Genomic DNA, 14,291 nt, shown 5'->3' with positions numbered 1-14,291 from the left:
TGTAATGTACAGCGCTGAGCGAACTATTGGCGCTTTATAAATACTGTATAATAATAATAATAAATTTGTTTTTTACCAAATACATGTACCAGAACACATTTTGGCTTAAAATTTATGAAGAATTTTTTATGGGATATGTTTTATAGCAAAAAGTAAAACAAAAATATATTTTTTAATTTTCTGTCTTTTATATAATAAAAAATTAACAAACCCAGTGGTGATCAAATACCACCAAAAGAAAGCTCTATTTGGGTTAAAGAAAAATGATACATTTTATTTGAGTAGCACAGTGGCTAAATGGTTACACTTCTGCCTGGCAGTACTAGGGTCACTAGTTTAAATCACAACCATAGCACCACCTGCCTGGAGTTTGCATGTTCTCCCTGTGCCTGTGTGGGTTTTCTCCCACACTCCAAAGACATGCTGGTCGGTTAACTGGCTCCTCTCTAAATTGGCCCTAGTATGTGTATGTATGAGTTTGAGTTAGGGACCTTAGATTGTACACCCCTTGAGGGTTAGGGACTGATGTGAATGTACAATATATATGTAAAGCACTTGACGATGCTACATAAGTACCTGAAATAAATACATTTGAGTACAGTGTTGCATGACTGAGCAATTGACAATTAAAGTAGCGCAGTGCCGAATAGCAAAAAATGGCCTGGCTATGAAGGAGGTAACAGAGCTTAAAGTATAACTAAAGGCAAAGTTTTTATTTAGTTTTGGATAGAGTTAAGAAGGATTAGAAAGCTTGTCAGAGTTTTTTTGCTGCCTGTGCCCATGTTAGGGAGATTCAACCTCTCTATTTGTCCTGTTTACCCCATTATCATTAAAAGTGAAAGTAAAAGAAAATCCCAAATTTTGGGTTGTCCCTATAAAAGTAATAGAGGGGAAATTTTCCAATGGGGACAGTAGTTATCCAAAGTTAACAATAAAGTTTTGCCTATAGTTCTACTTTAAGTGGATATACACTTACCGGCCACTTTATTATGTCCACCTGTTTGCTTGGTAACACAAATTGCTGATCAGCCAATCACACGGCAGCAACACAATGCATTTAGGCATCTAGACGTGGTAAAGATGACTTGCTGAAGTTCAAAATGAGCATCAGAATGAGGAAGAAAGGGTATTTAAGTGACTTTGAATGCGTCATGGTTGTTGGTGCCAGACGGACTGGTCTGAGCATTTAAAAAACTGCTGATCTACTGGGATTTTCACGCACAACAATCTCTAGGGTGTACAGAGAATGGTCCAAAAAAGAGAAAATATGAGCGGCAGTTGTGTGGAGGAAAATGCCTTGTTGATGTTAGAGTTTAGAGGAGAATGGGCAGACTGGTTCCAGATTATAGAAAGGCAACAGTAACACAAATAACCAAATCCAACAACCAAGGTATGCAGAATACCATCTCTGAACACACAACATGTCAAATCTTAGAGCAGATGGGCTACAGCAGCAGAAGACCACACTGGGCGTTAAACCTGTCAGCTAAGAACAGGAAATGGAGCCTACAATTCGCACAGGCTCACCAAAATTGGGCAATAGAAGATTGGGAAAACGTTGCCTGATGAGTCTGGATTTCAGCTGGTAGGGTCATAATTTGGCACAAACAACATAAAAGCATGGATCCATCCTGTCATGTACCAACAGTTCAGGCTAGTGGTGTCATGGTGTGGGGGAGATTTTCTCGACAGTAGCAAGGTGGACCTAATAAAGTGGCCCAGTGAGTGCACAAGATGAGGAGCACAGGTCATAGGGTCTACCAGAGAAGCAAGGATGGGTTGAATCAGGACTGAGATCAGGAACAGGTTACAGGGCTAGAGCAAGATTAGGACCAAGATCAGGAGCAGAAGCAAGATAAATGGCAACAGCATCATACTTAGCAAAGCAAACAAATCAAAACCAGAAGAGGGGCTTAAATATCCTCCCAGTAGCCAGCATCAGGTGGACACTGATTACTAGAACCTGCTGGCTGTTGGGAGACACCTGCTAGTGGACACTGGAACTACAACTTTCCACCCAGGGAACAACAGTGCCACCAACAGTTAAACCAGGTCCTGACAGCTAATTCTGTAAGATGTCCCCACAGTCCTGCCTGTCAGATGTCCTCTCAATGCTCACTCGGAGATGTCCCCTCATTGCTCACTCAGAGATGTCCCCTCATTGCTCACTCGGAAATGTCCCTTCAGTGCTCACTCGGAAATGTCCCCTCAGTGCTCACTCGGAAATGTCTCCTCGGAAATGTCCCTTCAGTGCTCACTCGGAAATGTCCCCTCAGTGCTCACTCGGAAATGTCCCCTCAGTGCTCACTCGGAGATGTCCCCTCAATGCTCACTCGGAGATGTCCCCTCAGTGCTCACTCGGAGATGTCCCCTCAGTGCTCACTCCCAGTTGTCCCCTCAGCGCTCACTCGGAGATGTCCCCTCAATGCTCATTTGGAGATGTCTCCTCAATGCTCACGCGGAGATGTCCCCTCAGCGCTCACGTGGAGATGTTCCCTCAGCGCTCACGCGGAGATGTCCCCTCAGCGCTCACTCGGAGATGTCCCCTCAGCGCTCACTCCCAGTTGTCCCCTCAGCGCTCACTCGGAGATGTCCCCTCAATGCTCATTCGGAGATGTCCCCTCAATGCTCATTTGGAGATGTCTCCTCAATGCTCATTTGGAGATGTCTCCTCAATGCTCATTTGGAGATGTCCCCTCAGTGCTCGCTCGGAGATGTCCCCTCAGCGCTCGCTCGGAGATGTCCCTTCAGCGCTCGCTCGGAGATGTCCCCTCAGCGCTCGCTCGGAGATGTCCCCTCAGCGCTCGCTCGGAGATGTCCCCTCAATGCTCATTTGGAGATGTCCCCTCAATGCTCATGCGGAGATGTCCCCTCAATGCTCATTTGGAGATGTCCCCTCAATGCTCATTTGGAGATGTCCCCCCAGTGCTCACGCAGAGATGTCCCCTCAATGCTCACTCGGAGATGTTCCCTCAGTGCTCACTCCCAGATGTCTCTTTAGTACTGCCTCTCAGGTGCCCCCTTAGTGCTCGCTTTCATGTATACCAGATGCTATAGTAAGGCTATCTGCATTACCAGCAGTAAGCTCAATGTTGGTTCTCAAGGACCCAAGCATATTCTTCTCCAATGTTTCCTGCAAAAATTGTATTGTAATATCAGTTATTTGTGATTAGTCAACACGGATATGCAGGTGCAGCCGGGATTTCCACACACCACTTCTGTTTAAGAAATTCAGAAAGGTTTTAAATTCCAGAACAGGCTTTTTAGCCTTAAGAGCCTCTTATGTATCAGAGAATTTCCAGTAACCTTCTTCTGGCAGAGAGCCTAGTGGCCTCCAGCTCTCGAGCTGACAAAGGAGAGCAACAGCTGAGATTTTCCAGTAGCTGGCAAGAATATTATAAAGTCATCATTATAAAACCTGCTAATATGTTTCCATCTTTGGGCAGGCAAAGTAAAGACCATTCCCAATGGATTCCCTTTTACTTGATAAACACATAAGAGATACAGACACTAACTTTTTTTTTTAGTTTTAATGTGCAACTTAAGACCGAATGTGTGCATTTTTATACCTGGCAGGAAACCCAATGAATGTCCCATACCTACCTCACTTTCAGTATCCAAAATGCTGTACACAACCTAGGGGCATATTTGCCGTGAGGCAAACAAGGTGTTTGCCTAGGTGGCATAATTGAGGGGGATGGCGCCACTCCCTGGAAGAAGGGACGCTGGGGCACCAGGCTGGGTGGCAGAGTGGAGTGAGGGGAGCACTGCCCCCCAGAAGAATGCATACCGGTTCTCTTGTACATCGTGGCTGGGTGGCAGAGTGGAGAGATGGGACCCATTGGAGTGCCCATGAGACTTGCCCATAAGAAGGGAGTCTCTCTCTGGGGGGTTCGCAGGGGCTGTGGGGTTGCAGGTGAGGGGGCTGGTGGGCAGTGGGTGCTGGGGGAAATGTGGTTGACAGGGGACAGGAACGGGGGGGAACTTGGTTGGGGACAGATTTTTTGTGTTGACTAGGGCAGCACAAATTGTAACTACACTCCTGACTACAGCAACACATTTATTTTAAAAATGCTGTTTAAAGTGTTGGCAAATAGCAGCTCCCAGCCACTTACTTCAGTTTGTACACAAAGCAGTCAGGAATTCTATTTTTCTATACCAGATCCTTATCGTGGATGAGGGTTTTATATAGCGGTTAACAGGGGAACCCTCTGAAAAGAAATAGCGTGGGGGATTCCCCATAAAAAATATATTCCAGACCCTTACCCTTGATGATGGCCTGATATGGATATCAAGGGGGACCCCAAGCAAAAAAAAACAAAATGATATGTGGTTCCACCCAAATTCCATACTAGACCGTTACTAGACCATACTAGACCATACTAGACTAAACAAATACAAAAAAACTGTGGTGTCTCCTCCAAAATCCATAACAGCTCTTTTTTTTATAATTTAAATATTTATTAATTTTCCATTTTAATTACATTTCATCATCACAATATAAATATATATATATAAAAATATATTTTATAATATTATATTAACTAACATTTCTACTTTATATACTCTATGCTACCTTTCCCTCCCACCTCCGCCCCCCACCCCATATCCCCTCTGCCTATTCTACCTTTTCTCTGCGTCTTCTTATATCAGCAAGTGACATTTTTCTGTTGTTTTCTTTATTCTTTCCTATACTTCATATATAATCTAGCTTTTTCCCAGTTCTCCCATTTCCCATAGTAAACCTCCATCTTATCTTCTTGGGTATGGCACATCCTTTCCATCTTTTTAATCTGCTCAACTCTTTCACTCCAGTCCTCTTCCTTTGGTGCCTCTATTCGCCGCCAGAACTTGGGTATCAGGGCTTTTGCAGCATTTATATAGTACCATATCCCTGATTTTTTATATTTATTTACCGTTATATCCGTGATATGCAAAATACATACTTCTGGATCTAGATTTGTCTATTTCTGTCAATTTTCTTATTAAGTGGATTATTGTTTTCCAGAATATCTGGATTTTTGGGCATCCCCACCATATATGGTATATTGTGCCTATTTCCCCACATCCCCTCCAACACAACGGTGTACTCTCTCCACACATCTTATTTTCTACTGTTGGTGAAATGTGCCATCTTGTCAAACACTTATAGTTCATCTCTACTTCTCTCATAGAGACATTTTTGTGAGTTAATCTATACATTCTCCTCTGCTTTTCCTCATCTATCACAACTCCCATATCCATTTCCCATTTTGTTATATATGTTGGCTTTGTGTTTGTGTCTAATTCAGTGAGTATTTTATAAACTCTAGCAATCCCGTGTTTCCCATCACCTTGTGTTCCCAATATCTTTTCGAACAAGTTCCAATTGTCTCTTGTCCTTAAAGGTCTTGGCAAACTTCCAACAAAACACCTCAATTGGAAATACCGCCATTCATCTAATTTAGTGAAGATCTCTCCCTCTTTTTTTTCAATTCGCCAAATGCTCCTATTTCATCTCCCACCAAAATATCTCCTAATTGCACCTTGTCTTTTTTAAACCACTTCCCTCCTATTTCTTCTCTGCCTGGGGGAAAAAACTCCGTGTTTTTTAGTGGAATCAGTGTGGAATTAAAAGTCCATTTCATACTTCTGTGTAAATTATCCCAAATCTTTAAAACATTCAAAGTGTGTATTTACATTATCATCTAAACCCCTATACTGTGTTGGTACCCATATCATTCTTCCCAAGTCTATTCCGCTGAGTTCATTCTCTATTTTCTCACCCAGCTTTTTTTATAATTAAATATCCAATCTATGGTTCTTGCCAATATTACCGCTTTGTAATATCTTTTAAAGTCTGGGAGCCCTAAACCCCCTCTTTCTTTCCTCCTGCTTAACAGTTCGTATGACAGTCTTGGTTTTTTATTCCTCCATATGTATTTTGTTATCAGTTTCTTAATTATTTTAAAGAAAATCTCTGGGAGTTTAATTGGGATCATTTGATATCTATATATAATTTTTGGTACTATTACCATTTTTACCAGATTAATACGGCCCATCCATGTCGGGGTTCCTCCCTCCAATCTTTTTAACTCGTCTCTATACTCATTAATCAATGAAATATAGTTTAATTTATAAAGATGTTTGTGGGAGGCTGTAAGTTTTACTCCTAGATATTTTATATCCCTGTCTTTCCATTTAAAGGGAAATTCCTTTTGTATCTTTTCTTTTTCATTTTTTAAGATGTTTATATTTAGAATCTCCGTTTTTGTTGGATTTATCTATAAATTCGATAGTTCTCCATACTCCTTTAGTGACTTCATTAAGTTTGGAAGTGTTATCCTGGGATTTCCTACATAGAACAGCAAGTCGTCTGCGAAAGCAGCAACTTTATGTTCTGTATCTCCTATCAGGATTCCCTTTACGTCTCTATTCAGCCTTATTGTTGACAATAATGGTTCTAGTGATATAACATACAACAATGGGGACAATGGGCATCCCTGTCTTGTTCCGTTTGACATCTCAGTGGGTTCTGACCTCTCCCCGTTTACCCCAATAACCGCAGAGGGGTATCTGTACAGCTTTCCTATCCACTCTCTCATCCTAGGCCCAATTCCCAAGGCTTCCAGAGTATCCATCATGAATCTCCAGTTCACCCTATCAAACGCTTTTTCAGCATCTATAGAAAGTAACACCACCGGTTCTTTTCCCTTTTTACTCTTTTGGATTAGCATCAATGATCGTACCCCATTGTCTTTTCCCTCCCTCCCTGGAACAAAGCCCACCTGATCCTCATTTATCCATTCAGGCATTAGCTCTTTCAATCTATTTGCTAGGACCTTTGAATACAACTTAGTGTCTGTGTTCAATAGTGAAATAGGTCTATAGCTCGAACACTGAGATAGATCTTTTCCCTCTTTTTGAATGAGCACGAGTTGGGCTTGTAATGATTCTCTTCTTACTTCCATCTCTCCACCTAGTGCATTCATGTAGTTTTTAAGCATCTGGTCCTGGACTTTTCCCCGACACTGTCCCCTTCAATGCTAATTTTATTTCGTCCTGTGAGATATCTGCATCTAGGGAGTTTAATTGATCTTCACTTAATGTTAGTAACCCAGCCGTTTCCAAATATTTCTTTCTTTTCTGGTTCTTCTCACTGTCTATAGTTTCTGAACCTTCCAAGGGGCTTATATTGTACAGTTTCCTGTAATATTCTATGAAGGCTTTGATGATATCTTTATTTGAATGTTTCAGGTTTCCTTTAGCATCTTTTATTTTTTCTATATAATTTCTATTTTTCTTTTTCCTCAGGGCTCTCATCAAATACTTTCCAGGTCTTTCTCCCCATCTATATCTCTCACTCAAAACTCTATTATATACTTTTTCTCCTCTCCTCTTCTATCATTTCTTTCAGTTCTTCTTTCTGTTTTTTTAACTTCAGCTCTATTTCTTTTGTTATTCTATTCTTATGTATTTGTTCTAGTTTACCTATTTCTTCTAAGAGCTCATTCATTTTCTCCCTTCTTTCTTTTTTCTTTCTTGCCCCAATCGCCATTAATATTCCTCTTATATAAGCTTTATGAGACTCCCACACTGTGGCCGTTGACACCTCCCCTTTCTCATTCTCCTTAAAAAAGCGTTCGATCTCCTCCCCTATTTTCTGAGCTATTTCCTTTTCCACTAAGAGTGTCTCATTCAATTTCCATCCCAGCCCTCCGATTTTCCTCCTCCCCCATTCCATTTTCATAATAACTGGAGCGTGGTCTGATAAAGATATTGTCTCTATTTCTACCTGGGTCAGGTGGTCAATTAATTGATGTTCTATTAATATATGATCTAATCTTGAGTATCTCTTATGCATATTTGAGAAAAAAGTATAATCTCTATCTTGCATGTGTGTAATTCTCCAGGCATCTACCAATTGACTTATGTGTAATTCTTTTTTCAATAATTTCAGGGCCCTACTTCCTTCTGTCTTTATATGGGAGGTGGCGTCCCTTTGTGGGTCCATACAAAAGTTAAAGTCCCCTGCCAGGATCAAACGTCCTTTTTTAAAGTCCATCAACTTCCTCAACACTTTTTTCAGATACTCCTCCGGTTTTTTATTAGGACAGTAGATATTGGCCAGTGTACACTCGATCTCCTGTAACTTGCCCCTTAAAAACAAAAATCTCCCATCTGGATCTGTTTTTCTATCTTCCAACTCAAATCTAATGTTCTTTGCCAAACCTATTGCTACCCCTTTTGCTCTTTTAACCGGGGAATCTGCATAGTACCATGTTGGGTGGTTTCTAGACCTCAGCCTAACATTTGAATTTATCTCAAGATGTGTCTCCTGTAGAAATATCACTGAGGCAGCTCTATGGTGTAGTTCTTTAAATAATCTATATCTTTTCCCGAGGCAGTTCAACCCATTTATATTATATGTTATAAACTGAATCTCTTCCATCTTCCTTAAATTTCCTCTTTTCTCCTCCATCTATATTTTTCATTTCTCTCTCCTTCTCCCTTCTCACTTGCTTTTATATCATCTTTTATCTTGCAGAAAAAACAACCCCCCTCTCCCATTTCCCACCCTTCCAACCTTCCAACCCCCTCCCTCCCCCCTCCCCTCCCCCCTCTTTTTAGGCCTAAGATTTGCCTACTAATCATTTATGGCTTAAAAAGTCCACTTTTCATTTGGTCCTTGGGCTAAGACTCTGTCCATGGACGACTTTCCCCTTGTCTAACCTCCCCATAACCCCCAAGCCCCACCTAGATTTATCACAGGCACAGGGAAAAAAAAACAAAAACGAGGGCGATAGGGTGGGGATAGGAGATAGAGGAGAAGAGAAAAAAAAAAAACTATTTCTCTTCCTCCATCCCTCTCCCCCCCTCCCCTCCCCCTCCTCCCCCCCACATATTGCCAGTCCTCTTTTCTCTTCGTTCTATTTTCCCATTGTTCTTCTTCCCAGCCAGGGATTTCCATTCTTTGGATTTTTAAACTGTCACAAAAATTTTTCATATCTTCTGGAAACCTGAGGTATGCTGTAGTCCCATTTTTCCATCCTATTAAGCATTCGGGAGTCTCCCATCTATATTGCACCTTTTGTTCTTTCAACCTTTCCAATAGGGGTCTCAAAGTTCTCCTTCTCCACAAAGTCTCTGGAGCCAGATCCGCATATATCTGTATGTCTCCTCCTTCATACTTAATTACTGATTTTCCCTTAGTCTTCTTCCAGATTTTTTCTTTATCCCGAAGTTCATAGAATTTAACAATTATATCTCTCGGCCTTTCTTTCCCCAGATTTCTCAGAATTTTTCCTTTTCTAAAGGTTCCTTCTATTTTAGACCTTTCCATTTCAGAGCTGTCTGTTATATTGTTAAATATTTTACAAACCACCTCTTGCAGACTTTCTCCCTGTGAGTTTTCTGGGACCCCACGTATCAAGATGTTTCTCTTCCTGTCTTTGTTTTCTTGTATCTCAGCCTTATATAGCAGTTTTTCTTGGGCTTTCCCTATATTAGTTAGTTCTTTTTCAAGTTCAGAGATAGCCTGAGTCTGACCTTTAACTTTCTCCTCCGTTTCTTCAACTCTTTCCAACAGGTGTCCCAGATCACTGCGAATATTTACCATTTCCTGTTTTATTGTTTTCTCCAGTTCTTTAAACATTTCTGCCATTTCTTTTTTATTAGGTATTTGTAGATCTTTTTCCATCTCTATATTGCCTGATATTTGCTGATTACTAGTATCAAGGCCTATTGATACTCTAGGGCTTCTTTCCATACTAAGATCTGCTTCTCCTTTTTCAGTCCTGCTCTGGGGTCTTTCTGGGGTTACATTTCCTTGGGATGTGTATTTTTTAATTGTACCAGTCTGGGACCCTTTAAGCCCACTTCCTTTTACACTTTTGTTTTTCATTTCTCTCTATGACACTTATCCTTCTTATAGTCCTTTATAAATTCGTGGGTGGGGAGGGGAAATATTTCTTTAAACTTTCAAGTCTCTGCCCTGTCCCCCTGCTGGTTTTCCTTTTTCTCTTTTCTTCCTCTTCTTCCTTCCCTCCTCTTCCCATCCTTCCCCCTAAGCCTCTCTTCTTCTCTCTGCGAGCCTCTTCCACCTTTTATACAGTCTCCAGGGGTCCCCCCTTTCACTTACACTCTATTTCTTGGGGGTCAGCACAATAGTTCTTCAAATGCAAATCACAGTTCATTCATAGTCACTCACCCTCCTCCTATGTCCTCTTCCAGTGAGTGCCTTTTCGCTCAATTCCTCTGAGGGTCCATTCATGGGGGGGAACTCCCCAGGGTCTCTTCAGACTCCTTGTCCAGGTCTCGATAGTTCTCCTTCTACTTTCTTTTAGGCTCAAGGGTTACTAGGGGGATAGGGGGAGAGTGTTTCGGCCACCGGAAAAAAGGTCGGCGTTGCTCTCTCACTGCAAAACGCCGGCCGGCCGGCTTCCCGATCTCCCAGTGGTGCCTTGCGGCCGGTCACGTGATCGCGCCGGCCCCTCTCGTCTCCCAGCGTCCAGGGACTCTCCCTCCACCAGTCTCCAGCCGCTCCTCTCTCTCCCCTCGCCCGCATCAACCTCTCCTCTGCCGGGAGCTGTCAGGCTGGGTAAGTCCCCCACCGCAGGGCTCTAATATGTCTCAGGGGATAAGCTTGGAGGCCTGGGGAGGTCAGACAGCGGAGCTCCGTCCACGAGCTCCTACATTGAGCTCTCCCCTGCTGCCATGTTCAGGCCCCGCCCTCTGCTCTCTCTATGTGATCCATAACAGATCTGAGCATGCAGCCTGGCTGGCCAGGGAAGGGGAAGACGAGTGCCCATCCACCCCCACACTCAAGAACCTTGCCTCATTGTCCACACCAGACCCCTATCTGAGCATGCAGCCTGGCTGACCAGGGAGGTAAATTGAGTTCCCCCCACTCAAACCATACCATGCCACATAGCCTCATCATGGGGGAGGTCCTGGCAAGAACCTTGTCTCAATGTCCATATCAGAACCCTATCTGAGCTTACAAGAACCTTGTCCCAATCTGGATGAAGAGAAGATTCCTTTCCTAAAAAAAACCTTGCCCGTTGGTTGTGGGCATCTGCAGGTGGGGGGACATGTCAGAATCTGAAAATCTCCTTTATCAATAAAGGATACCACACATACTGCCCCCCCCCTCCCCATGTGAACAAATGAAGACTACATAGTACCCATTTACAAAAAAATCAAGCAAACACACACACACTTTTTGACAACTCTTTTAAAGCACTTAAGTAACAAAAAATTACCAAAAATATGGGTATGACCATATTTGGTCAGTGATGTCCCCTGAGAAATGTTGCCCCTTTGTTTCAATGCAAGTACGTAACAGGGTGGGTTGCGACAACTGGATTTTTCTCAGTGGGTGTCAGGCATTGTTCACTGTGATTGATGTTGATCTGCATCACTGGATGATGAGATTGATGATGGATTTACATCGTAAGACTTTTTATTGTTGTTTTTTCTAATTTTCGGTGTATTCATTTAGGAGGCCCCTCATCTTAAAGGGGACTTACAGATTCCAATAAGCACCTCCCCCCTTCCCACACCGGCAGACTCCCATAACCACAGGGACAGTGTTGAGGAGAAGAGGCCCTTGTCCTCAGTAACTTGGGGACAAGGTGCTTTTCCCTCCGGAAGCATGCTCAGGATGTTTTGTTAGTTATCTCCAACCACTAACAACAAGCTCATCCATTCACAAACATGTAAGGCCAACCCATGTTGGATCTCTGACTTTGGATCTTCACACAGAGTCTGGTAGATCAGACATCATAGCTGACATCAGAGTCCTAAGCAAATCCTGCAGCAAAACTGAAAACAACAAGTGCAGCTTTAAGTCGGCCTTGGGGATCACATCCCTACACTCACTACACATGTAGTAATGACCAGTGATGTGGCCCTCTTACAACCTAATCTCTGCTCTCTCCACAGATAAGACAAACGGGGACTACCGTAAAGATATTCTGGTTGGAAAACATCTGGAACCTCCAAGTGAAAGCCCCCCGGAGGTATCACACATCATGGAGATGTGCTGGAGGCACCAACCCAGCAGCAGACCTTCTTTCTTTGAGATTGAGGGATTTCTCATGGACCTGCTAAACCCAATTCTGGTTGATGATATAGTGGAGTGACCAGTCCTCAAGATCCTGAGATGATGATAATAAACATAAGGGGGATAATAGTATGACTCAGGTTTAACCCCACATCAAGATATTATCTTCGAAAGGGAATATAATACAAAACGGCCATCATGACTTGTTCAGCTCTCTCCTCTCACTGCTCTTTCCTTCTAGGCAGATCTGTCTGATGTCTTGGCCACATCTGTTGGTGTCCTTATGATGAGCGGAGATGTGGAGGCCATCTTCTCACTTTGATGGAGCATGGACAAAGCCCAGACATTCTAATATGTTACATTGTTACATGAAGAGATATATTGCATGGTTGGCTTAGAACGATGGTCTTCCTTTGTAAGGGATGAGGAATGGGAGTCTTCAGGATTCTGTTGTTGTGATGAGAATAAGAGAAGGTCCCCCCTAAACGTCGCTCTGAAGAACTGCTGAGGACCTTTATGGATGAGCAGCTTACAGCTCAGGGTAAAGGCCTTGCATGGGGTGGGACAGAATAACAGGTGGGTAATGTGACTTACCAAGAGTGTACGTTCTGACAATGCACCGAGCTCTAGATAAATCCCAAATTACAAGAATCGTGTTATTGTTCAATGGTTGACTATGGAATCCTGCATATTAGATATACAATATATACAGGACTGCTGTAGTGCTTATCTTGTCATGTACGCTGAGTGGAATTCACAGTATCTGTTCGTATTCAGTATTTGTTCTTATTTTGTATGTATGGACTCTGCACAGTCTCACTTCTTTTGTCTCCAATTCCAGGTAGAATTCTTGGTATCTGTTATTATTCTGTATGTATGGACTCTGCACAGTCCTGCTTCTCCTGTCCTGGAGACCGGGTGTAATTCTCGGTATCTCTTCTTATTCTGTATGTACGGACTCTGCACAGTCCCACTTCTCCTGTCCTGTATGCTGGGTGTAATTCTCGGTATCTGTCCTTATTCTGTATTTATGGACTCTGCACAGTCCCACTTCTCCTGTCCTGTATGCCTGGTGTAATTCTCGGTATCTGTCCTTATTTTGTATTTATGGACTCTGCACAGTCCCACTTCTCCTGTCCTGTATGCCTGGTGTAATTCTTGGTATCTGTCCTTATTCTGTATTTATGGACTCTGCACAGTGCCACTTCTCCTGTCCTGTATGCCAGGTGTCATTCTCGGTATCTGTCATTCTGTATGGATGGACTCTGCACAGTCCCACTTCTCCTGTCCTGTATGCCGGGTATCATTCTCGGTATCTCTTCTTATTCTGTATGGATGGTCTCTGCATAGTCCCACTTCTCCTTCTCCTGTCCTGTATGCCGGGTGTTGATCTCAGTATCTGTCCTTATTCTGTATGTAATTTCTGCACAGTCCCACTTCTCCTGTCTAGTATGCCTGGTGTAATTCTCAGTATCTCTTCTTATTCTGTATGGATGGTCTCTGCACAGTCCCACTTCTCCTGTACCGGATGCCGGGTGTCATTCTTGGTATCTCTTCTTATTCTGTATGGATGGACTCTGCACAGTCCCACTTCTCCTGTCCTGGATGAGAGGTGTAATTCTGGATACCTGTCCTTATTCTGTATGTATGGTCTCTGCACAGTCCCACTTCTCCTGTCCTGGATGCCGGGTGTCATTCTTGGTATCTATTCTTATTCTGTATGAATGGACTCTGCACAGTCCCACTTCTGCTGTCCCATATGCCGGGTATCATTCTCGGTATCTCTTCTTATTCTGTATGTATGGTCTCTGCACAGTCCCACTTCTCCTGTCCTGGATGCCGCGTGTCATTCTCAGTATCTATATGTGTATTTATCACTTTGAGAGGAAACCATTATAGATAATCTGTTTTCTGATTCTTGGTGTGCTCTGTAAAGTTCTACAAAACGTGTTAATATTATATAAAAGGTCATTAAAACATAACTACATTTTATTGTCTTGTTTTATTCCCCCTGGGCAGTGGCAATTGACTTATTAACCACATGCCGCCCAGCCACTGTACATGTACGGTGGAAGGGCGGCATTCACAGGCAAAACCACGTTTTAAAACGTGTGTTTTGTAAGCAAATAAGGGGCGCGCACGAGGCGCGCCGCCGCCCTATTTGTCCCACGGATCACCGCCGCAGTAGCTGTGCTGTCTGTCACTTCCCTGTCAGCTCGAGGGTGAGCTGATCGAGAGAAGAGTT

General features: G+C 42.9%; 1 protein-coding gene across 1 annotated transcript in view; it reads left to right on the top strand.

Annotated features, from left to right (window-relative positions):
• Positions 1-14,038, top strand: part of LOC149438564 (tyrosine-protein kinase Src42A-like) — an 84,738-nt gene extending 70,700 nt beyond the window's left edge. The window contains exon 9 of the mRNA XM_089659691.1: positions 11,926-14,038. Coding sequence (XP_089515817.1) covers positions 11,926-12,125 — 200 coding nt within the window. The 3' untranslated portion in view covers positions 12,126-14,038. The remainder of the gene's footprint in view (positions 1-11,925) is intronic.
• The last annotated feature ends 253 nt before the right edge of the window (positions 14,039-14,291 follow it).

This window comes from Staurois parvus, unplaced genomic scaffold, assembly GCF_062004578.1.
Source record: "Staurois parvus isolate SC_StPar_1 unplaced genomic scaffold, SC_StPar_1.0 ptg001181l, whole genome shotgun sequence".
NCBI lineage: Eukaryota > Metazoa > Chordata > Amphibia > Anura > Ranidae > Staurois > Staurois parvus.
Note: the sequence above shows the minus strand (reverse complement) of the source record. Positions and strands in the feature narration are given on the sequence as shown.